The 25,985-nt window shown below is 46.1% G+C and overlaps 1 protein-coding gene across 2 annotated transcripts in view; it reads right to left on the bottom strand.

Moving 5' to 3' along the window:
- Window positions 1-2,257: 2,257 nt before the first annotated feature.
- Window positions 2,258-25,985, bottom strand: part of LOC119174499 (uncharacterized) — a 38,978-nt gene continuing 15,250 nt past the window's right edge. The window contains exons 1-3 of one of the 2 annotated variants that reach the window (XM_075895536.1): window positions 21,957-22,205; window positions 14,959-17,208; window positions 2,258-7,708 (exon numbers count right to left, since the gene is read on the bottom strand). In XM_075895536.1, the coding sequence (XP_075751651.1) occupies window positions 7,484-7,708; window positions 14,959-17,208; window positions 21,957-21,986 (2,505 nt within the window). In that variant the 5' untranslated portion in view covers window positions 21,987-22,205 and the 3' untranslated portion in view covers window positions 2,258-7,483. Of the gene's footprint in view, window positions 7,709-14,958; window positions 17,209-21,956; window positions 22,206-25,985 lie in introns of those variants that run through there. The other variant, XM_037425428.2, reaches the window with a different exon arrangement.

The following is a 25,985-nucleotide window of genomic DNA, read 5'->3' as shown; positions in this document are numbered from 1 at the left end:
TCTCTTACTACTTCCGGCAAGCACGGCGCTGCTTTTCTTGCTTCCTATACGGCACCCGGCCCCTCCCGGTTTCATTTCCAGGATTTTCTTTTTACACGTGTTCTTTTCGTACGACAACAATGATATTTATCTTTCTAAATTAAAAGACTTCACGTCTATCGTTTTTTTTCCCTCCTCTGTGATCGGATACGAGTTTGGGCCAGGCTGCTCTAGCTTAATTTGAAAGAATCGGATCATTCATTAAGGGTAGAAAGGGTTAAGCGATGCTATCCAAAGCGGTTTTACTTATTATATTAAACCCTGAGGGTCTACATGCCGAAAGAACTGCATGATAACGTTCGAGACACGCAGCTAGTGCGCAATTCCAGTTCAGGTATGATCAGCTGGGACTCTTTAACGGGCTCCTAAATTGAACCAGTGATTGATATGTGGGATTCAACGTCCCCGAACTACCCTAGGTTTATGAAAGATGTCGTATTGGAGGGCTCCAGAAATTGCGATCACCTGTGGTTCTTTAACATATACCCAAATCTGAGCACACGGGCTACAACATTTCCGCCTCCATCGAAAATGCTAAATCAAACCAGTATGACGTTTTCTTCACCTCGCCACTCACAAATGCGGCTGCCGAGACGCACCCTGGAGTTTTACGACGCGAAACCTAAATATCTATAAGCTATATATAACGGCGGGTACAAGCTTCGATAGCTTGAGTGTAGCTTAAGCCTAAACCTGGGGTCACAACATCTCGAAGTACATCATAAATTTGTTGGTATGCTGCACGTCCCCGAATGAATTTCCCATGCGAGCCGACAAGTATGATTGAAGCAGGCTGAACAGTTATTATTATTTCTTAAGGTACGCAGCACTTTAGCGGCCCGGCGTGTCTGTCCGTAGGCCCCTGTTCTGTTGTAACTGTCTTGCTCTGGCATGTGGCGTGACTCCGCCCAACATCAAGCAGTCAATACAGACCTAAAATAAGCCTTAGCAATACTCAGTACTGGGTCAGGTTAAACGAACTACCTCTAAAATGATAAAATTAACAGAAATAATGACGAAGTAATCGCATCCGAGGAATCACCATGCGCCATGTGCGAAGCGTGCTTATGCTGTCCAGAGTTGAACGTAACCAGTTACAAGTAGTCGGTTTCCTGCAATAAATTACATTTCCTCCTAATTTTCCTCCTAAAATCGATTACTTTTTTCGAAACTGTAACGCTCTGGGTAATTCAAGTACACTATCTTGTGACTGTTTATCGGTAATCGCTTACTATTTTTAATGAAGTAACCAATAAGTAATCGTCATAATTAACTTAAAACCGCTAAACACATTTCAGAACCCTGACTGCAGTGCCACGACATAGGGGGCGCCACCACCTCACCCAGGGTTCGAATGCTCCTCCCACAGGGGCTTTTCCGTCGCGTCGTCGGGACTACGTCTGAAGAAGGAAACGACCTGACGCAACTGAATGCAGACGACACACATTTCAACCGCCGTGACAATCAGGAAGTCGATAAAGCGCGGAAAAAAATTGACTGCGTATCTCCGTGCTTTGCTGCAAAGGACGTCAAAAGACGATAGTTTTTGCCTGGTGGCACTGCGTGAGACATGGTGCCATCTGGCAGTAATGTGAAGAAACGAAAGCTTTTTTAGAACGTAGAGCCACTGGTAGGTGGCAGCACCGGGTCATTTTAGTTCAAGGCCCTGAACTTTTTTTAGTGAAGTGTAGGAAACACACGATTTTCGCTCATAACGTCGCATTGTCAACGCAGCGAAATAAACACTTCGATCTTTAGAATTACGCATATATGCATTTTGTAAATAAAAATACACACTGCCTAACACCTACGTATTTATGTGTCGCCTCAAATATGCGTAATTATTGCTTTTTGATTGGCAATGTTCACAAGTATGAACGCAGCCACAAGATCAAGATGGTTGGGCTTCGAGCATCGGCTCAAACTTTCGCGGGGTGGCTGAACATCTTAAATTAAAATTATCATGCACTAGCTTTTGAAGAGTTAGTTGTTTTTAGCGGGACGGCTCAATGCTCTCCCATATCCCATAGTGGAGTGCGAAGTACTCGAAATCATTAAACATTTCTTTTAAACACACAGCTGTTATTCAGGCTGAAATTGTTTCATGAATGCCAATGTGGCTGCTTAGGGCAACTGTTCCTGCATGGTTACCCTTAACCACCACGTCTACAACATTAACAATAACAGACCTTGGAAAAAGAAAAAGCAAGAACAGTGATCCGGAAACACACAATTTTATTAAACATGTTGCGTCCATGCAGTGTAGGTAAAAATAGCACGTGGTGAAAGAGTACTACAAGAACAACATCTAAACCTACTACCGTTTAATAAGTCACGAGCTACTACTGTACAATACAGGACATCGCTTTGATGATCGGTGCTTTGCAGAGAACTCTCAATCACATCTATAACGTATTCCATTAGCAGTGCAAACAGGAATCTTCGGATACATTTCACACATACCGATTACGGTTGGGAATGCACATGTAGACAAAAAAGGAATGATAAGTATTGGCTCCACGTATGAGCATGACGAAAGATGTGAAACACTAGTAAAACTGATGCAACAGAGAAGTAAGAGTTTAGCATAAAAAATAGGTCACATGTATCGCAAAGCTTTACACGGAAAATCGCACGTAAACAAAAGCACCATACAAGCTGTATTTTCCTGCCTCTGCCTTTCTACGCACCAGGTTGTACAGCGCGAGAATAATAAACCAGACACAATGGAAAGCCAACTTAAAAACAACATGATCAGGTAATTATGTATACCACTAAAAGCTAACTAAAGTAACACCTGCTATAGGAAAAGTATCTGAATGACTAAAAAAAAAAAAAAAAACAAGGCGACGGTAGCACAGGGCTAGTCAAGCGCGTGCAATCTTGGTCCTCCCGTGCTCCATCTGGCTCTCGTTATCTGGCCTTTTATACAACGCATTTCGGCATATCTTAACTCCAACCAGCCGAAAATAATGTTTCACACTCACAAAACACAGTCTAATTCTACTGACGGCATTGTGCGTTTCTTCCTTACAAACACAACGAGCGGGTTTCAAAATATCACGGTGAGTGGTATCACGCGCCAGATTACATCTTGTTAGATATGCTACAATAACGTATATTTCACCACACTACACGCTGCAAACATAGCAAGCAACAGCGTTTGCATATCAAGTCTACTTTCTAAGCATAATTACACGGGTCCTTTCTCAGCCTATCACAATGTAGCTGAACAAGTAACCAACAACATATACACACACAGCATACAGACGGGACTCGATACGGGCAACGCGAGCCCATATGAGTATTGCAAGAAGATAGAGTACTCATAGGACTCGTAGCAAGAAGAAGAAAAAGAAGTTGCCATCAGTCATCTATTTTTTTTTTTCAAAGACTTTCTAGCATACCCCTCCCCTACTCCCGAAATTCTACTGCCACGTGATTGATGGCCGATCCGTGTGGGGAGTTGGGCAATACCTCTAGTACCCAACCAACGAACCAAGTTCAGTGTCATAAGTATACTGCCGTCATGGATCACACGATCGCAGAAAAAGGGGATGTGTTGCCAGGCAACCACATTTGGGAATATCATCGCCTTTTTTAGGTTTCACATGACTTGGAACCAGATGGGTTGAAGTGTGCAGTGTAGGAAAGTCAGCATTCATGACAATTCGCCAATGGAGTGGTCCTGGAGCAACGCCAGCATACAATGGTGAGTCAAGTGAAGTTAATCGAGAGAGATACTATATCCGAAAGTGAACGTTCGGTAACACTCCTCCAGTGCGTGTGCCACACCTTTCAATTGCACTGCAGTATGCAAAAACGAAAATAGCAAGACCAGTCAGCCTATTGAGCCAAACAGTCTTTTTTCACCGGAAGGCCACTTTTGTGTTTAGAAAACGTTCTTGTATGCGCTGAACATTCATTCAATGGGGCTTAAATTTTGCCAGCCAATGGCGATGTCAAACAGCATATCAGCCGAAGCAACTGACTGTCAAGGGCATATAGTTCTTGAAAACTAGAAGCTCCAGGGATTCAGTTTAAAATGACAATCTGGATACGTTTAATAGGAGTACTTGCGCTCTAAATCTGCTGCAGGTGGATATCAATCAACAACATTTGAAGGTGAAACTAGGGAACTGCATACAGACTGTGGATATCAATTAACAAGAAAACGAAACTACGAGACAAAGTTTGGTACTTTCATGAAAGCAAAAGATGCTCAGTAATAAAAGCTGCTGAAGTTAGTTGCTTTTTTTTTCATTGCTTAGTAGAATAGTATAGTGGTATAGGCCTGATGTATGCGAAAAAAAAAAGTTTCTCCACTTGTAAAAGTGATGTCCACGTAGTTTAATTCCCATTTAGATCAGCAGGCTGCCATTCTATTAAAAAAAAACTAGAGGCAAATGTGGGCGTAGAAACAATGAGGGACCGTAGGTCACCATTTGACTTACGAGCAACGCCGGAATTTTCGTTTTAATAATGTGTACCTTGACTTTTTTAGACAGCATTTGTGCCCTACATGCTCTACAGTCTCGATAGCCACAAATTATTGCTATCTTATGCCCTCTTCGTCTGCTGCTTAGTTCAAATGGCACTGCTTTAGATCATGGCTATTATGCAATGAACAATGCGTTAAATGAACGAAACTGCAATGAACCTGCTTTCCCATCTAAGCGCACACAATAGATGAGTGCACAATGTTCATTCGCGTTCTCTGTCGAAACCCTTAAAAGTCGTTAATTATGTTTAATTATAACGAGTGAATTTGTTTGGTTGTTACATGACCTTATGGCCGCAATGATTCACAGCCAAAGCATGACATACAACTCACCCACAACACGTACGCTGACACAGTTGGCTGTGTTATCTAAAGGTGGAAAGTCGGGTTGATCTGTTATCCAGCAAGAAGAGTAAAATGACAGCGCATTTTCTAATCTTCACTACGCGCATGCGTGCCGCCCAGTAAACTTAAGCAATATTCGAATATCGGCCACCTGTCTCACTTATAAAACCGAGCCTGGCGTTTCGCAAGTTCGTATTTCACGACTCAGCGCTCTTAATAAGACAACGAGAGTGGAAGCAAGGAAGCTAATCAAGCTGCGCAACACAAAGTGGTGTTGGTCTAAGTGTTGTGAAGCCATAATCGGATGGAGTAAAAAAATGACTGAAAGATATTACGAGGATATAAAGTATACAGTTGGCGATTTTAGAACACTCAGGACGGATTATTATGACCAATATAAACATATCTTTCAACGTATAATCAAAACAAGTCGATATGATGAACGTGTAATTTCATTACTTGGGCAGTGTCTCGATCACTAAAATTCAGAAAACTACTTTGAGAAGAATGATTAAATCGAAGAAATCGTGCGATGTATGCATTTCTAGCTCTTCATTGTTTTACTTTTGTCAGACAAAAAGCTCATAATCAGAAACGTACCAATCTTCGTGTTGCAATGCTCTGATCTGCTCTTTCTGCTTTTCGCAGAGCTTTGATGTTTTTTTTTTTGCTGCACCGTCAAGTATTTGGGGCATCCCCGGTAAAATTGCAGGCACAGCGTCCGAAGTGACCGAAAGTTTCTTTGGTGGGACGTTCCCCTTGCATTCTGCATGATATGCGACGGAGATAGCTTCTTTCGGGAAATGCTCCGCGCACATACGGTCAGTAGGCTGCAAGGCTCCGTCAGCTCTCGAAATTGCCCGTCGCTACTTATCCAAGCGCTCTGGTTCACGCGGAGCCTTACATAGCAACACACGCTCCATATAAGTCCAATACCCGGACTTGCAATCCGTGACAAAACATCACTTGCCCATTTCGAGGCGTAGCCAGCGACAAGGCCGCTGACGCGTGTACTCGGAATCATATACAGCGTCGAGAGGCATACATGCACTGAATTACAAAGCGCGAATCAGCCAAACGAATGCACTAACCTGGCTCACAGGTACCGCGCAACACATTTATAAACCACGAAATCTCATGCGCACAAACCATTCTGGAAGATGTTCCGCACGCGAATTTCAGGATTAGCGCCGTCCGAATGCCTGGCACCCCATACAGTAGCGCCACCTCAACTCGCGCCACGAAAACTACTCGGGCTCAAGGTCGTCGGCGCACACAATCTGCCCGCGCCCTCTCCTTGCGCGGAGCGGCAAGGCTCGGCACCTAACTTATTCTTGCACCGTGCCTGGAACCTATACAGACAATTTCTAGAAGAATACACATGAGGCATATATTTACATTTCTGCAGCGTTTCCTTCAGTAAACTTTATATTAACCAGGAGCTCATATCAAACTCTCCTGGCCGACTTCAATTTCACTATCACATGCAGATGTGTATCGCGGCCTCGCTACAAACTCGGAATAACCCTGAAGTTACCAAGAATATGTCTGCCAATACAGTCAAACTATCTGCAATAGAGGAGGTCCATGTTGCCTATCACTCAATATCATGCGTTAGATACTTATGGCCTAAGCATAAAATTTCGGCATTTAAAGTAGGTCAACTGTAAACGCAAGTGGGTTAAGAGCAAAGATTGACGTGAAGCTTACGTTGGTTCGTCCAGCTCTTCTGACTCACATCACTTTGTGCACGGCACTTTGTGACTATGTAGTAGCCTTGTTTAGTTCAGCACACAAAACACATTGTAGAGCATTGTTACAATTGATTGATATATGGGGTTTAACGTCCCAAAACCACTATATGATTATGAGAGACGCCGTAGTGGAGGGCTCCGGAAATTTAGACCACCTGGGGTTCTTTAACGTGCACCCAAATCTGAGCACACGGGCCTACAACATTTCCGCCTCCATCGGAAATGCAGCCGCCGCAGCCGGGATTCGAACCCGCGCCCTGCGGGTCAGCAGAGAGCATTGTTACAATGCAGGTTTGCTAGTTGGTATATGGTATACCTACAAAACTTTTTTAGCACAACTTACTACGAAGACATGCGCAACGTGAAATATAAAACTAAATTTCACTAACGTAACCATGTAAGGTTCGCAAACCCCTCCCCGTTCTATATTAGCTCATGTTCATAAGTCTGGGCTAGCTAGCACGCATCCACTGATATGGTAAAAAAGAAACACGAGCGTCCGCGAAGGAAGTTTGTCGCAAGGTGACACCGTGTTTTCGTTCTTCGCTCCTGGCACAAAGCTGTTACGACAATACTTCCGCAAAACACTGCGCACCACGCAAAGCAGGCTCTCTGGCTTTCGCAAGCCAGCGTTCCGATCAAAAGAACGTCGAGTGAATACCCTTATCGCTCTTGTCTCATCGGCACTGAAAGAGGCGCAAGAAGAAGGGTTCATCTAGCTCGACCAGTTGATGGCACAACGTTTCGTGACGTTCTCTATCCGAGCACGACACTCCCCTACATCAGCGTGGCGCATTCGTGAACGCGCTGATGGTATCTACTCATCGCAGAGGACTTCACGGGCCTAAGGTTTCGTGTCACCCGGGAACTGTCCGAAGCTCCCTTTGACCCTGAATCCTCCTTCTCGGTCTGCCTCGTAGCGCACCACTTGCAGGCGACCCTTGGGGTCCAGGTAGCTGTAGGATCCCCGGACGCGGCCATCGGCACCCTTCTCCTCGTAGCGAGTCTGCGGGTTGTAAGGGTCTGCCGTGTCGAAGCCGAAACGGTACGAGTACGGTCCGTGGAAGCCCTGCGTTTCCAGAGGAAAGAGAGAGAATGTATTTAATATTACGCTAGACGAAATAAGGCTAACATCACAGCTTCTGTCATGAGCACGCATATATGGATGGACAACGACGCACATAACAAGCCAGAACATCCCATCATCAGGGCTGTCACAGCTGTTGGTATTTACTTATTCGTGACTGTTATGAATTGCTCACCTTCCAGTCGGCGTCAAACGTTTACAAACTACTAGCCCTGAGAAATAATTGAACATTCCAGCAAGTCGTGACTGTATTTGCTGGAACTGTTTAGTACATGTCGCTGGCGCGTTCCAGAAAAGATTGGAAATCTAAGTTCAAGGCTGCCTGTCGAAACAGCGGGGATATTCAGTTCCTTCTTGCGTCTCTCATGGTCACTAGACTTTCGACGTTGACTGTAGAATCAATTCGCCAATGCATACAATTCTAACATAATTGGGCATTGCATCGCAGGCTCTAAGGTATGTAGATCTTCTGATCACGGACAATAAAGATTGCCTCGACATTATGACTGCTGACACCTCACTGTACTCGCTTGTCGAAGAAGTGAACAGAAAACTTACGCGACTGATGCTTGCGGATTTGCGTGTACAAAGATTTTAAATAAAAATGTCTCTACTACTGCGTTAAATTTTAATAGTTTCTTTTTTCACTTCGATGGCGAAGAGTACAATCAGTTAGCGTGTCTAATGAAAGAAAATGTAGAGTAGAAAAATATCATCTGCACGTTCACATGTTGCCCGTTCACTGCTACGACACCCGAAAATTCGCAGTACTCTGAAATTGAAAGCAGCGGGCATGCGAAATTTTGGTTATAATGGAGGTATAAGGACTACATAATAAACAAAAATAAAGGTGTTTTGTTCACAAGTAGTCGCATCCACCGTGCCAGATCGTGAATCATTAAAGAATTTTGACGCTGTTAAAGGCCAGTGGCATATTTTTTCTCAAATGATAAGTAACTAAATCGAAACTCGTACTATCAAGACGCTAGATATACATGGCGAGAATCAGAAAAAGTTTCCAGCGACCAGTCGTAACAACATCTAGGAGTATCCGTCGATGGGCTAGTTGGCACACATGGCTTAATAAATACCGAGTATGCGCAGCGCAAAGACATCAGGGCGAGATAATTAAATGGCGTAATTACACTATATTATAGCGCAACTCTATGTAGTTTACATGCATTTTCTCATCTTCGTTTCTGTGCGCTGCAGATACTCAATAATAGCATATGCCGTAATAGGCGACAAACAGAAGAAGAAAGAAAAAGGGGCTATTCACGTTATCACACCTTACGCTTAACGTTCCGACTCTTGGAAGATAATGAAGCGGAAGAAAATGAGCTTACTGAACGCCCGGAACTTCCTGTTAGTATAAGCACAGTGACAAAGACCGTCGTGGAGAGAATGGAACCGTTCCGACAAACACGCGTCCATTGGAGATCACTGGCGCGTTGGTTTCCGCAAACGTCTCCATACGCTGTCTGTCTGTGCACATGTTGGAGCTCGTAGAGAGAAAGTAGCAGGGTTCGGTCTCTTTTGCGAATTCACAAACACCGAAGCGAGACGTTTTCCGCGGTGGACGGCAACCCGCGCGGACGACTGGGTTTCGACGCAAGACCGCGCATCGCGACGCGAGGGACGAAGCAGCCGCCAGCGCGCATCGAAGCGTTTCACGGCGAACGACGAACTGCCCACCTCTGGTCGTCAACGTTCATTGGCCTTACACTGTAACAAGCTGCGCCCTCGCGCCTCGCTCGTGTGTCGAAACCGCAGCGGCAACGCCGTGAAGAATCTTTGGTGAGATTACACGCTCGAACGTCATTTTCGAGAGGGCCCCGCCGCGGTGGTCTAGTGGCTAAGGTACTCGGCTGCTGACCCGCACGTCGCGGGTTCGAACCCCGGCTGCGGCGGCTGCATTTCGGATGGAGGCGGAAATGTTGTAGGCCCGTGTGCTCAGATTTGGGTGCACGTTAAAGAACCCCAGGTGGTCGAAATTTCCGTAGCCCTCCACTACGGCGTCTCTCATAATCATATGGTGGTTTTGGGACGTTAAACCCCACATATCAATCAATCACCTTTTCGAGAGGAGTGTCTGGCAGGAAATCGTGAAAACAAACAATTCAGTGACTACATGAGCAGCAAGTTCTGTAGTGCAACGTGTGAGCGTTTGCTTTCATTAAGTGTAATTATCTCAATTACAGGCCTTAATGTTCTATGGTATCCAGAACTAGCTAGAACCTTTCAAAAGTTGGGCAACTTTTGCTAATGCTACAATTACATAAGTAAATACGGTAACTTTCACACAGCAGGCTTCATATAAAGTACATACATTTTCCTTCCATATTTGGACGACAATGACTCTCTGAGACTCTTTCCTTTGTTTTCAGTAACGGGAATGGCTATACTTGTCACTTAATTCAACTGTCGTACTTACAAGCGGCGTACTAGTTTGTCTCGCCCGACTTTTGCACAATGGATTGGCGTAGGTCAGTTTTTGAACTAAAAATCCTATGAAGTACGATCCTGAATGAACTAAAAATGAATTGTTATGAGCGAAAAGCCTTGCCAACCGATGCACTGATTGACCGGATCGATTACGTGAGAACTAAATCCACCCTCTGATTCCTCTTAATGATGTCCCATTCTCGAATGTGATCCTATGAAGTACGATCTTGAATGAACTAAGAATGAAATGTTATGAGCGAAAAGCCTTGCCAACTGATGCACTGATTTACAGGATCGATTACGTGAGAACTAAATCCACCCTCTGATTCCTCCTAATGATGTCTTAATAATGATGTCTGAATGATGTCTTAATGTATCCACTCTCGAGTGCGATACATCATCAAGTGTAATTCTGCCGCCTAATACTGCGTGAAATTCACGAAGGCATTCATTCGAGCTGGTTCATCAGAGTACGGCAGCTTTTAAAGACGACAGCCTTTTTTGGGATACTTTGACGAAGAAATTTCGTTCTCTCTGTGTATGAGTACGTGTGTGCCACTTCCCTGCTTTTCTGTCAGTCACCCAGTTAAGCAGAATGACGAATCGCGAAGCGACCAGCCATTTTAATCTGGTTTCTGCGTTCATACATGCTCACATTGTCAATCAAAAAACAGATATTACGCATATTTTGGCGCAGCATCAGTACAGTAGTGCGTTACTTTATTTCTGAAATGCATAGATACGTAAATATAAAGACCGCAGTGCTTATTACGTGGCGCTGGCAATGCGACGCTATGACCGAAAAAAACGGGTGTTTCTATAGGCTTCACTGAAACTACATGGGGTGCCACTACGCGTTCTAGAAAAATTCACTTCTTGAAAGTACTGCTAAATGGCGTTCATATATCTCGCGGGACGTATACTCACTGATTTTGTTGTGCAGAGCGTCAAATAAGCATTTTATTCGCTCTCTGCCCCGCTGAGCGCACGGAAACAACAGCGCCCAATCGCCAGGTGCAGCACAACCATCCGACAAGTCTTCGAAAAATTGGGAAACCATTAAGCTTCGCCTTGAAGAGCTGAACGCAATAGCGAAATCCGGCCCCTACAGGGCACCCTTGAACCGCTAAGTAGTGCATGCTTATTAATATGCTTTGTACACACGTGCACAGTTGATCATACCAGCGCGCACGCGCGAATGATAGATACAGGTTTTCGATCTAAAGCAAGAGTCGCATGACCTCCAAGATACACGCCGCGCACTCGCCATCTCGGTGGCCATAAAGAGTCTCACAATGCCTCACATATAGCAGCACATTATCTAGTGTTTGCTGTTTGCTTGATCAACGCCTCTGGGAAAGGCATGATATGTTTTCCGCTAGATGGACATATTTGTCCATTTTTAGAGCTGTTTGAAAGTTCGTGTGAGTTTTTAGTGGCGATGGCTGCACTATCCCGGCCTTTGTCGACGTAGCTTGAGGCTTCCCAGGTGCGCCTACAAATCGCCCAATGGGCTCGTTTTCATCTTGACACCTGCCTAACAAAACGCGATAAAGGGGCCCTGAATCACTTGTTCAAGTAACCATGAAATGAAACACTATAGAAGAGCTTGTTGCCTCATGAATTGAACGGCGCAAAAATTATAAGAATCCGTCCAGTGCGAGTGGAGTTACAAAAGTTTGTCGCATGCTGCAATTGCACTATCTCTTCTTTCGTCCCGACGAAAGCGCTGGAAGCTAAGCAGGGAGGGGTGGCAGACAGCGCCTCCGCATACCTGACAACACAGTCGAAATCTACACTGAAGCACAATCACAAACGAACAAGCTCGGCATCCCGTCACAATGGTTGTCATAGTTGCCAGCTTCCCGGTGGGGCATCCTTACAGGCAGAGTTGTTGGCCATACGGGGAGCGATCAACACTATTTTGATTGATGCAGGGAACACTACAAGCGAGAATGTTCGCAATAATTATCGTATACTGACAGATTCGTACGAAGCGGTGGCTCAGCTCCCAGCAAAAACTACTGAATACGTAGGGGCCAACGACATAAGAAAGAAGCTAAAGAGATTACAGGACTGCGGAATCGATGCGGAAATTTTGTGGACACCAGGCCATACTGGCATGGACGGGCAAACGAAGAGGGTGGGCTTGGCTATTCATTCATTACCCCACACCCCAGTTCGTCGCCAAAAGAGGTGGACCTCCTCAATCCCTATCTAAAAATGATGCGTGAAGGCTGTTCTACCAGAGCCTTTATGAATTATATTCGTGTAAAACTTAGAACCGACAATAAACGAAGGCTCTCACAAGCTACACCAGCACCTCTGTTTAGCGACAAGTGCGCAATTGCTCGCCAGCAAGAGATATTTTTGAACAAGGTTAGGGCAATGCAGCGTATGTATACACCACATGTACTTGACAAATGGTTTGGAGCCCGACAAGCAATTGGTAACACTTCTCGTCGATGCCCACATTGTCAAAAAATATGCCGAGCAGATTTACACCACCTCATTTGGGTTTACTACGCTTTCTCGCGAGGACGAACACATATCCAACACCTGCCACGCGACAACATAGGAAGCTTAGGCGTTGTGCTACAATGTAATGATGAAGCTCAAAAAGCACTAGCCACCTATGCTATAGTACAAGTGGCCTGTTTCAAGTGGTCTAAAAGGAGGTCGACCAACTTGGGCAAATGCGACTTTCTACTACAACGGATGAACGCCAACTGACGTAATCCTAATATGCTCACACTGTCCACTTAATAATACCTTCCTCCTATATTCCCAAACTGCGGCCCAGAGCCATCCTTATTGAATAAAAGGTTCCGTTCATTCATTCATTCATTCATTCATTCATTCATTCATTCATTCGCTCTCTCGCTCCATCAAAAGACAAGTCTTTCGACGACCTTTGTCAGCGATGCACGCAGATACGGCGCCAATTTTTCATTGAGTGGCCATGGATGATCAGAAGTACTGGGGACTTTATAAACTCCGTGTGTTATCGTCATTACGTCTATCAATTTGTCTTCACTCTGTTGAAGTTTCCAGTATGGATGAATGCGTTCATGATGTCTGATGTGTTCGGCAGAGATCTTATGCAGTATTCATTTATGCGGAATGTTCTGAGGATTTACAGCATTGGTCAACCAATCATGCCATTGCGAAAGATATGCTACAGAGTAGCGCCGCGAGTTTCCCGAGTGATTTCGCAGATTAAGAGAGACTGAAAAGGGTTAAAGGCTGCATGGTTAAAGCGAAATGTGAAAAGGAGGCCATTTTTATGATTTATGGAATACTTTTATCTGAAAGAAGAGCCGACTAAGATGGGTTACTCGAAAACGTAACTGGGGTAGCGTAGTTCGAAGAAATGTATGTCCACCGGTTTTATTATACTGTATCGAATCTCCTCCTTTTTTAAGAAAGATGGCTCATTATAATACATACACAATATTCGGAATTTATTAGCGGACCGCTAATTAGACCACTGTAGCGAGGAGTACGCTACAGTGGGGCACCTTCTTCAGTGGTATCCAGTAGGTCTGGTCACGGCTGAACTAGAGGAGCGGAATGTGCGCACTAGAGAGTCACTCTCACCATGGCCGCGCTCCTCTAGTGCGGCCGTGGTTCGGTCTGTCTTTACCGTTTATTGCTCGTGAAGGCCGTTCGTTCGCGCTCCGGGTAAGTGATTTTATTTGCTTATTCAGCTACCAGTCGGCCCTTACGTCAGCGTTCACTAAACACCTCTACAAGTGGTGGTGGTGCTGGGTATCGATCCCCGTACTTCTCGCACACAATTGCATTTACTGAACATATATGTCTACAAGCATATTTACATTTCAAGAGCATGCATTTAGTAAGGATTTCGTCCGACAGTTCTTGAGCTTCGGTATTCCGAATGTCCTAATAATATATCATACGTTATCTTATTTCCTTCCTTGCTTTAGAGTGTCACTTCATAAAACGCGTGTGCTTTGTGCTCCTAGCAATTTCATCCGGTTTTTTTGCTTTTTCCGGGAGACGTTGCTCCCTGCCCCAGGGTGACGGACTTGGAGTCTTCCACCGGTTCGCCCAGTCAGAGGTCTGCCATGGTGAGCTGCTCCTTAAATCAGCGCGCCTTGCTTATAACTAGTGGTGGCCACTGCCCAATGGTTGTGAACGCGGATCCTTCTGCGGCGCTGACCGACCAGAGATCAACTTTCGCAAGCTTGTCGCGGAAACGAAGCACCTGTTCGAGCACTAGTGAGGGCACGCTGTACCTGAGTACAGCTGTGAGGACCTTAGTAGAGACAGCCCCTGTCAGCAGGGTTTGCGTGCCTGAACGACGAGCCGCTATCCAAAAAATGAATTTTGGAATTCCGGAAAGGTCAAGCTTCACGCCGAAAAGCGACGAAGACCCTCCTGAAGTATACGATTGACCTGCCTCGTCGAATCATTGTGACAGTCAAGTGCGTGTGTGTTCTCCCCTCTCTGCCGCTCTCATTCCGTTATCCTTACTTTCCTGTTTCTCATTCCCCCTTCCCCAGTGCAAGGTAGCAAACCATATACGCGTTTCCGGTTAACCTCCGCGATTTTCTTCCTATCTCATCTCTCTCTTTTCTGGTCTTTAACTTCTATCGCTTTCCTCTGAGCAGGGTAGCTACCCTGGGCTCAAAAAACCTCCTTGCCTCTCTTTTATCATTCTTCTTCTCCCATTCATCTTCGCCCTCTTATTTATAACTCAATAAAGTAGAATCATGCCATACTGAACATGTATTTTCTGCTCCTTCTATTTGAATTCTCACCTGCTGGTGGAACAGCGTCCTGGGCCTCCCACCGGCGACGTTCGTGGCCGCCGGCCTCTGATCGGCACCTGTCGTCGCTGTTGCTGCGGCCTTCTGGTCAGCAGAAGGCGTCGGGTCCCGGGACAGCAGCACGAGCGAAGACGCCGGAGGAAGAGCGGGCGGTTGCGTGGACATTTGTACAGGCATTTGTGCCGCCGCGGCGTAGCCACCGAGCTTTCTGCCATTGTTGGCACTACGCCGTGCGTTCGCCGTCACAGAGCCCCTGCCGTTGGTCAAGGGCGTCGTTGCTGCGGCTACTCCAAGCTCACCATTCACAGGCCTCCGCATCCTTGCCGCGGCGGTCTGCGTCGGCCTCTTCATCGCGTGAATTCTCTCTTCGGCGGAAAACCTGCTCTCTTGCCGCGGCCTCTCTTCGGTGAAAAACCTGCTCTCTTGTCGCGGCCTCTCTTCGGGGGAAAACCTGTTCTCTTGTCGCGGCCTCTCTTCGGCGGAGAACCTGCTCTCTTGTCGCGGCCTCTCTTCGGCAGAAAACCTGCTCTCTTGTCGCGGCCTCTCTTCGGCGGAAAACCTGCTCTCTTGTCGCGGCCTCTCTTCAGCGGAAAACCTGCTCTCTTGTCGCGGCCTCTCTTCGGCGGAAAACCTGCTCTCTTGTCGTGGTCTCTCTTCGGCGGAGAACCTGTTCTCTTGTCGTGGCCTCTCTTCGGTGAAAAACCTGCCCTCTTGTCGCGGCCTCTCTTCGGGGGAAAACCTGTTCTCTTGTCGCGGCTTCTCTTGAGCGGAAGACCCACTCTCCTGCCTCGGCGGCGCAGTCTCTTCCTCGGACGAATAACTGAATGGTTCCGGAGCCGTGGTTGAGCTGTAGCCGTTCGTCGTCGTCTCCTCCTGATCCCTGGAATTGCTGCCTTCATCGCTCTCTGACTGGTACTCCGCGCTTCCAGGCGTATAGGCCAGAGGTGGCCTTCGTCTAGACTTCGCTGATCGTTCTGACTGCTGCTGTGCTGCATCAAGCCGACCGTTGCCGTTTAGCAATATCAGTCCATTTCCGAGTTCTGGTCTTGCAGTCGTTGTTGTCGTAGTCGTCGTCGTCATGAGCGTTGCCGCCAAGTTATCGCGGAACATAGCACCGCTAGCCATCCGCAGGGCGTTGTCGTCGATGTTGTTGCCGTTGTACGAGTTGTACCTTACGTCCCTGACGCCATCGTTGTCGTTTACGTTAGTGGAGCCTCGAAAATTGGAGGCTCCTTGGGCCTTGCTACTGCTGGTCTCCGGAACGAAAGAAGGTAGCTCGCCACTGTTTCCGTAGCCACCATTGCCGACGTTCTTTTTTAGCCCATTCGCGAGCCTCTGATTTGCTGTCGTCGTAGAGCCGCGCACCTCACCGTTGACCCTAGGACCAGTGTCGTAGTTCCTCAGAGGTGTCGCAGCAGCTCTTTGTCCTTCTTCTGAGGACGATGCTTCATCACTGGTGAGCGCTCCGCTGTTCTTCACGCGAACGAAAGGACGCCTACTGTTGCCCCGCGAGTAGGCGATCTCGTCGCGGCCACTGAGGGACGTCGCCGGTGACGTCCCATCTTCTCGCGGCGCGTCGTCTCCTCCTTCTTCCTCCGAACTGTCTTCGTCCTGCTCGGGAATACCCCGGGAGTACGACCCGGAAGCTCCATTCGGTCTTTTCCTGCGGCCAGGCGTTGCTGCTGCCCCGTCCTCTTCAATGGAGCGGGATTCTTCCGAGTTCCGCTTGGAGTCCGGTCGTCTCCACTCCTCAGCTTTTCCGCCAGTCTTGGTGGTCGAAGGTCTAGTTCTTCCCTCGTCGAATTCGGTGTCGTCCTCGTCGGCTGCTCCCTTGATTCTATAAACTTTCTTCCCCTTGTCGCGACTAAAATCCTTGAATACGTGACCCGTGGGCTCCTGGTACGCTGACAGCTCGTCGACCTTGATCGTCGGACTGAAGGCGAAGTTGTCGAAGACAGAACCAGATGTCATTGTCGGGTAGAATTCCATAGCTCCACCATCTGGAGACATAGCGGCGGCGGACATGTAGTCTACTGGTCCAGGGAAGCTATAGGAGTTCATGTACTTCTCCATGGTTGCGGGAGAAGCGTAAACATTGTCGATGTTAAAGCTGTAGTCCTTGTTGGGCTTTGCCGCCGCCGCCATTGCCCGTAATAGAGACTCGGACTGGGGAGACGCTGCACATGTGTCTGGTTGTAGCAGTAGCGTGGCAGATAAAAGCGCCCACAACGTCCAGGAGACCTGCGTTACACCGTCAGATTGAACAAGATTATTTGCATGTAAAGCTTAACACTGATCGAACTGGTAATATGAACCAATATGCTAAGGTTACTACCTGCGTGCATATGCCGTTGCTCTGCGAATGCAAGCGCTTGATCTCAGAAATGTGGCTGTGGAGGCCACATCTTGATGGGGGTGAATGCAAGAGTGGTAGTGCGCCTATATTAATTAAGGTGCGTATAACAGCATCAGGCAGTTGGTGAAAATATACAGCAGAACCCATTGCAACACGTCCTATATTAGGAGGTTCCGTTTAACGCCATGTAATATTTCTTACTAAGGTCGCTTATGCAAACAGGCTCAATAAGTAACAGCCTTTACGCAGGATCATGTAATGTACATATGTATAGAAATATTTTTGTTTTTGTGGAAATTATGTGTGTCTGTGTGTGTTCCGTTCTGTTGAAATGTACTGTACAAAAGAAATTGACTGTCTGTGAATAAATTTTTATAAACACAGGACAACTACCTGACCACGTATGCGTTGTCATGGTTAATCTTCCTGTCTTTTTTTTTCTGTGGTTTCTCAATCTCCAGTACGGCTTACACGAGTGAAAATCACGATACAAGCGTGAGAGCCAATCAATGTCTTAGTATAGGATTAGATAATATCATAACTTTTACCGCCTATTAGGTCTAGCTGGGCACCCAAATATATCATAAGCTGAGTTAGTAATGTACCACGCTACAACGTTGAGTTCGAATTATGACTGAAAATAAGAAATACACATAGTTTTAATGACCTAATAAACTATTAATATGCAGCTCTTGTGGATGTAAGAAACCATCATTTCAGATTCAATGCATGTCAGCGGACTACAATCAGCTGAACAGCTTTGTGTCCGCGCACTCTTGCCGTATTGTATAATTGCACCCCCACGTCTTTTCCTACGTGCGTAGCGGGACATGTTACATTTCCTTATACCATTAGCGTGTGCTACCTGACGCTGCGTGACGTTTAACTAGACCGCAGATCCTTTTTTGTCTCTTTGAAGGAAGATCCTAAACTATACCTGAACTATTTTGTCAAAAAAGGATTCAACTTTTCTATGACCTTCTTGTCACGCCAACTCTGATCAAGACAAACAATTCGTGGCCAATGACTTTGTAATGCTGTTGCTTCTAGCGGTCCTGTCCCCTGTTCTTCGGGTGCAGAATGGCTCCGAAATAGTAGCTGGCAATCAGCTATCAATGAACAAAACTTACACGTTTATCGCCAACGAGAAACGTCGTGCAACGCCGCTCGAGCGTGTAATGAATGCACAGCCGCGTCCGCATTCAAGCGGGCCGCTTTTTTTTAAAGCAAACCGGCGTGCATCTTTAACACCGAATGCGTACCGTAGGCGCCGGGTATATGGGTATCGTATTCATGTATTCGCTCCAAAGGAAGTGAAACTGCCTCCGAAACGGCAGCATTAAAAACAGAAACGGGAAGTTCCGCGTGGCTTCCAAGAAAACTTGAGCTAGAGTGGCATCCGAAAATAAATAAATAAATAGTTCCGTGTACACAGCCACCCACCTTATATTAGGCCCTCCCTCGAAAGCATCCGGCATAACGTCACGCAAGTATGAGTCCTTATGCGACCACTGTATGGACCATACTCGTGCGTCCCAGGTCACGTCCTTCTTCTTACGCTCTTACCGTTCCACAGACATTTATCGGCGTGTACACACCGGATAGAAGAGGACGTACACTAAAACAAGGGCGTGGTCAAACCAACTAGCAAGACGTTCTACGTCCCTTCTTTCGTCGGCACGAGCAACCGCCGTCGGGTAAACAGGGCAAGGAAGACTACCCATAACGATGTGACGTCGACTAACCACATTAGAAAAAATAAAGAAAAAAAGGAGGGGTGACAACGAGGAAGGGGCAAGGGCAAGGGGTTTCCCATCCCTCCTCCTCTTCTATCTCTTCACCTTCCCTCCCCTCTTCTCCTCACCAGCCTCACCCTTCGCTCTAAACTCAACCGGTGTTCGGCGCCCAACCAGGCGCAGGCCACAAGCTCTCAAATACGTGGGCAGTGAAGCGATCTTTCGCAAAAGTGTCCCGTGTGAACGTTCGGCTGCTATTCCGAGCCTGGCATGGGTGCGCCGCACCTGGCGCCGTCAGAAGCCGCGCCGAATGAACGGCCTGTTTGCAGCGTTCACATGGACGCAAGGAGAAGCATGGGTGGTACTAAAAATTAAAAATACGGTGGGCTTCCCCGTTTTTTTTTTCATTAGCTTCATTTTCCCTCACCTAAGGGCAAAGAGAAAGTTGAGCATTTCTGCAACTGATCGTCCGTCGAAGCTCAAAGATGCGTTCTTAAGGCTAAACGCATTTATGAAAAGACTACTTTCGGAGGTGGCAATCCCAGGTCACCGACTTACGCTTTCTTACATTGTGCAAGCTTGCGAGAGCCATATTCTGGTTACTATAGAGTCGACTGGGTTCTGAGAACACTTGTGGAGTGTTGGCGCGCGTGTTGAGAACAAGTCCTGAAGGCTTAACCCTCGTATTCAGAAACGCTGCTTGACTTGAACTTGACTTGCCACCGACTTCAATGCTGCACAGACGCGTTTCGAACGCGCTGCTATGAAGACGGTTTCAAGTCAGTTCAAGTCAAGCAGCGTTTCTGAATACGGGGGTAAGAGTACTATAGAGGCACTATGGGCGAGCAATAAGCAGTCGCTGCTAACAGCGTTGTGGTAAAGACAATACATGCTGCTCTGTTTGTTCACATTAACTGTTCACCCTGATGCGAAAATGTTGTAGGGGGATGCACTAATAGACAATGACAAAGTAAGAAAAACGACGACATTGTGCGTCTCTGTTTGCATGCATCAAGATGAACAAATACCAACTATGTCAAATGTCCGTACAATGGTTCTTTTGTTATTATTCGTACTTTTCTTTTTTCATCTATCCATTATTTGCATATCCCCTTCCAAATTGTAAGGTAGGCACTCGATGACATCTTTGACCACCATTTTTGCCTTTCCCCGTTTGTTTCTCGAATCTCGAGAACGCCGTGCTGCACGGCTGCTCTGTGCTGAAATGACTGACAGTTGTTGCCACTTCCATTACGAATCATAGAATTCTTCTCGTTATCAGTGTCACACTTCAATGCACCTTTATTAAAGGCTTAGTGAAATGCGCGGAAAGAGCAAAGAAGCTTATGAACAAGAACAGCTATGAGGCAGCCGTCTGGTTTACACTGCTGAATCCTGCTTTCTCAGCGTTGTGATACAAAACAGGCTCAAGAGTGTTCAGTGGGTGATTGTGGACTTGTACTCGTAGCGCAATTAGTCTAATGAATATTACTTGCAACCGGAGACCCACGGGACGGCTTTTAGCTCTCCCATAGTAGAGTACTAAGTACTCTGAATTGTTAACAACTTTTTTTAAACACACACACGCATGCACTGCGGACAGCTTAGCATCGTACTTAAAATCATCGAAGCATTTTTTTCCTAGACAGAGCTTACCACTCTCCATAGTAGAGTATATACACATAGTACTCTAAGTTGTCAATCATTTTTTTTTCAAGCACACCGGGACAGCTCAAAGTACACCGCACTCTAAATCGTCGAACATTTGTTCTAAACACATCTCGCCGAGGCCTGAATGGCGCTGTTTTATAGAGCGCCATCTGATAACGTCTTCCATCTCGCGATAAGCAGAAGGTAAATGAATCATTCACTTTTTTAATACGCCCGCATCTGCTACAATTAACAGTGAAGCGGTGGAAAAGAATGGCCGTTGAATTCCAAACACCGCAAAGTACACTGCTCATTTCGAGGTGTTGACTTTGACACCATCCCTTCAGGAATCAGAAAACGTCGCACAACATGTCAGGTGAATGTGCTATGTGTAGTGTGTTATTAAATTAGTGTTTAAATTAAGCTAATAAAGTGCACACAAAAAATCAAATTCGCGCTCTGAAATAGTATATATATGCGAATTCGGCGGATATTACAACCGCTCGGAAGAACGAGATCAATCAGATTTAAAATTTGAGCTTTACGTAACGACATGAACGGAGGCCGACTGTTAGTTCAAGAGGCGCTTTTGGATTTAACACTGCACAGGAACGTATAACAATGACAAATCAATATACACGAATTAAGTTAAAATTCAGCAGCGTTCGAGACCTAGCTTTGTGGGTAAAGTTCGTGATAGGTCTTTCTCCAGCATGAAGAGCTTTCGGCGAAATACAACACATAAAGTGTTATTATTCTAAGCCGGAAAAGCTAAACGACGTCCGTTATCCGTACCTTCAGTGAAGAAAAAATAACCAAAAATCAAAACCATCTTATCTACGGAAACGCGATAGATAGAAGTGATGAAGATTTTGCGAAACAAACGCAATAGTAACAACTGTTGAGTTTTTACGTCTCAAAACCACGCTACGATTATTAAAATTGCAAAATCTCGACCACCCAGGGTTCTCTGACGTGCACTTAAATCTAAGCACACGGGTCTCTAGCGAATCGGCTGCGTTGAAAAGCAGCTGCCACGGCCGGGATTCGATCCCGCGACCTTCGGGTCAGCAGTCAAGTGCCGCAAGTCCATAACTCCTAGAATAACAAAGAGCTGACCTACTTGTTGCGTATTCATTATAAAAAATACAGGGCGTCCTAACACGGACGCAAGACGGAGGTTGGGACACTACAAACACCTATTGTCCGCAATGGCGGGGTGCGAAACAAGCGTCGACGAGTCCTACCTGTCGACACATGGTTTGGCGAACGTTCATCGCGTCTCCCTCTCGGCTGTTCAGTCGGGTGGGCAAGGCAGGCCTTTACGGGACGGTACGGAGAAAAAGGACGCGCTATCGGTCGGTGCGATGCTTATAAACGACGCCCAACACGCGTCCTGCGAAGACCCCGTGTGGCGAAAGACAACGTCAGCGGGCGAAGACCACGTCCCGTATAAGCTGGTCGCCTCCCGGGGCTCTGTCCATGTCCTCCGCTTCGCTTGAGTCAAGAAGGCGAAGGGTCGGGGTGAGAAGGAGTGTCGGTGGCTCTCGGTAGGAGGCCGTGATTGGCGGCCGTTTCGACGACGAGCTCAGTAGACACACGGAGCGACCGGATTCGGGTCACTGAGGCTGTCACCGGAGGAAAGGTGAGTTTGGAAGCGGGGATGTAAAAGTATACACCGGAGACACTTTCTACGCCTTCACTTCCTTCGTATATACATTCGAAACTAAAAACCTTCACAGGCGTTCTCGGTGAGCTGAAAAAAAAAAAAGAAGTGGGATAGCGGAAACGCTACTTGAAGCTGGGAAAAGCGCATTTTTATTGCGATTGTTTATACGTTAGAAGAGATCACGTTGCTCTTCCCTTGACCTCGGTGTGAAGTGGAAGAAAAACAAAAAATATCGAAACAGAAATGGAAGTTCGTTTTCCGTTTATAAATGTGAAGCTTCTGCAGGAAAGTTGCTCTGTCGAAGCTGTTTTTCAGTGAAGTTAAAAGAGAGTGCCACAGCTCGATCACTTCATTTCGCTTTCTGAAGTGTTTGAGCTCTGGTAGATGTGTTTCCCGTTTGACAGGTGTTCCGTGTCATGTCCCAAGGGTAACGCCTGTCACGTCATGCATAAGCGGACGTGTAAAAACGCAACCGCGCACTTCGAAGCAAGCTTTTAACGTTTAAATTCTGTGGGAAAGCATCGTGTCAAATATAGTAAAACGACTTCGGCGTCGTTTAATGCACCGCTGGGGAATCATAACATTTTTAGGACGAACGTTTTGCCATGACACTTATTTGAGCAAAGTTTCCCCAAAACAAATTACCATCGAAATGTTAATATCTCGGGAAAAAGAGAGTTTCCCCAAAACAACTAACCGTCGAAATGTTAATATCTACGGAGAGAGAGAACTTCTTTTTCTATAGCTTTTGCCGTAGCGGAAATCGTCAGAAACATTCAGATTAAGACGTCATGATATTCATGTCAGTGCCAAAAAGTAAGCGTCAATATTTTCAACGGGAAGGTTTGGACATATGTTCGTTAATAATCGCACTGCACATTTCCTTCAACGTCGACGGATGACAAATAATATCAGTTCACCCATTATTGCGTTCGATAACAATCAGCCCAATGAACGCTTATCTTAAGTTTTGAAGTGTCCAGCTGTTGAAACCACTGCACCAGAATCACTTGAGAGGACCAAAATTAAGAGAATTCACAGGACTATACTTTGGATATCATAACAGAAACACATGAGATAGAAAAAAGAAAATGAGGACTGCTGCTGCCTCAATAGGTGCGGAAACACCTTTATAAAGCTAATAATAACATCTGGGGTTTAACGTCCCAAAACCTCGTTATGATTATGAGAGATGCCGTAGTGGAGGGGGTCCGGACATTTCGACCAAGTGGGGTTCTCTAGCGTGCACCGGAATCTATAAATACACAGGCCTCAAATATTTTCGCCTCTACCGAAAATACAGCCACCGCAGCCGGGATTTGATCCCACGAGCTCCGAGTTAGCAGTCAGGCGCCCACTTTATGTGAACAAACGACAAGAAAAAAAAGTGTACACATAATGCGCAATTCGTGTGAAGAATGCACGCTCTTGAGGATCTAACATGCGAATATGCGATGCCTCAGAATACTCTTAGCGACAAACTGTGCCCACAACAGGCTATGCATGACCTATCGAGAAAAGAAACGAGAAAGAATGATCAGAAAAAATCGAGACATCAGGTTCAATTTGTTTCCTGATTTCAATACAGCATTTATATATGCGTGATGCATAAGACGCGGGGAAGAAGGTAAAAAAAAAATTGGGGGATTCTTAACCTACGTCTTCAAGAGTTGAACGCGATGGCGATAGCCTGTCCCTAATGCATATACTTCAAGCCACAGAGTTTCCTAAAATTAACTAGAAGGCACTCTGGCGCTGCGATCGTTCAGCGACCATGGGAATGATAGGTAGCAACACACATTTGCCTAGTCTTCGTACTCGCGGGCGGCGAGTCGTACTTGCGGCATCGTTTATTGCTGTGGTTTGGTTTTGTTTTGAAGGAAAAAACTAACCCTTTTGAACGTTGTGACTTGATTCGAAATGGTAAGCCTAAAAGAATAATGTTGTGAAGCGCAAACGCTGAACATTTGCCAATATATTTTTCGTGAAAAAACAGCTCTAAGCCACACGGACACACGCGGAGCCAGAAGCAGTCCAGAAGTATACGAAAATTAGACAAATGTGTGTACTACCCATCATCCCCATGCTCGCTGAAGCGCCGTGCGTTGCAGCTTCCATAGACACTAGCGCCAGAGTTTCCCTTAAGTGTTCATTAGGAAACTCTATGCTTCATACTAACGGAATCCTTCGAACTTGCTACGCACCCACTACGTGGCCTTAAGGGAATAGGCGCAGTAACGTGTGTGCCCTATAGTGGGTGACCGGCCTTAAACCATGAAGTCGTTATGATAGTCACATCTGCTGACGCTCAACGGCAATGTACGCTTGTAACACGCATTATTAGGGCGATATTGCATGTTGTACATTGGGAAGCATGTATTGACTGATCATCATCATCAGCCTGACTACGTCCACTGCAGGACAAAGGCCTCTCCCATGTTCCGCCAGTTAACCCGGTCCTTGTTTAGAAAAAGTTTATTTACAGCATGTACAGAACACAAAGCTTCATACCATTCCAGTAACAGGGCACATACACTTCGGCACATCTATATTTCACGACTAACATCACTACGTTACAGTGAAGACATTTGCTCTAATATACATGATTATGTGGCATACATGTACACAAAAATTCAATGTGATATCACGATACAAGGGTATAACGGGACATTAGTGAGCTTCACAGAATTCGAATACTAAAATGACTGGACAGTTTATGTGCCACTCCTTTGAAGCACGATTTGCCTTTCGCTAGAACCCGGTCCTGTGCTTGCTGCTGCCAATTTATACCCGCAAACTTCTTAATCTCATCTGCCCACCTAACCTTCTGTCTCCCCCTAACCCGCTTGCCTTCTCTGGGAATCCAGTTAGTTACACTTAACGACCAGCGGTTATCCTGTCTACGCGCTACATGCCCGGCTCATGTCCATTGCTTCTTGATTTCAGCTATGATATCCTTAACCCCCATTTGTTCCCTAATCCACTCTGCTCTCTTTCTGTCTCTTAAGGTTACACCTACCATTTTTCTTTCCATTGCTCGCTGCATCGTCCTCAATTTAAGCTGAACCCTCTCTGTAAGTCTCCAGGTTTCTGCTCCGTGGCTAAGTACCGGTAAAATACAGCTGTTATATACCTTCCTCTTGAGGGATAGTGGCAATCTACCTTTCATAATTTGAGAGTGCTTGCCAAATGTGCTCCACACCATTCATATTCTTCAAGTTACTTATTGACTGATATGAGGGGTTTAACGTACCAAAACCATCATATGATTATGAGAGACGCCGCAGTGGAGGGCTTCGGAAATTTCGACCACCTGGGGTTCTTTAACGTGCGCCCAAATCTGAACAAATGGGCCTACAACATTTCTGTCTCCATCGAAAGTGTAGCCACCGCAGCCAGGATTCGATCCCGCGATCTGCGGGGAAGCATGTGTACAGGATGCGTGTGTTTGTAAAGCATGATAGTTACTTTTGTTGCTTTTTCAAGCAGATGAAGTTATTCTCACTGCTTTCACAAGCAGTCGTGTGGCTGTGTGGTAGAATACCCGCTTGGAACGCAAACGACCCGTGTTCGATCGCCGCTCAGACCCGGGATTTTTTATTCGTTT

This window comes from Rhipicephalus microplus, chromosome 5, assembly GCF_043290135.1.
Source record: "Rhipicephalus microplus isolate Deutch F79 chromosome 5, USDA_Rmic, whole genome shotgun sequence".
In the NCBI taxonomy this organism is placed as follows: domain Eukaryota; kingdom Metazoa; phylum Arthropoda; class Arachnida; order Ixodida; family Ixodidae; genus Rhipicephalus; species Rhipicephalus microplus.
The sequence above is the reverse complement of the archived record's forward strand: the minus strand, read 5'-3'. Positions and strand labels throughout refer to the sequence as shown.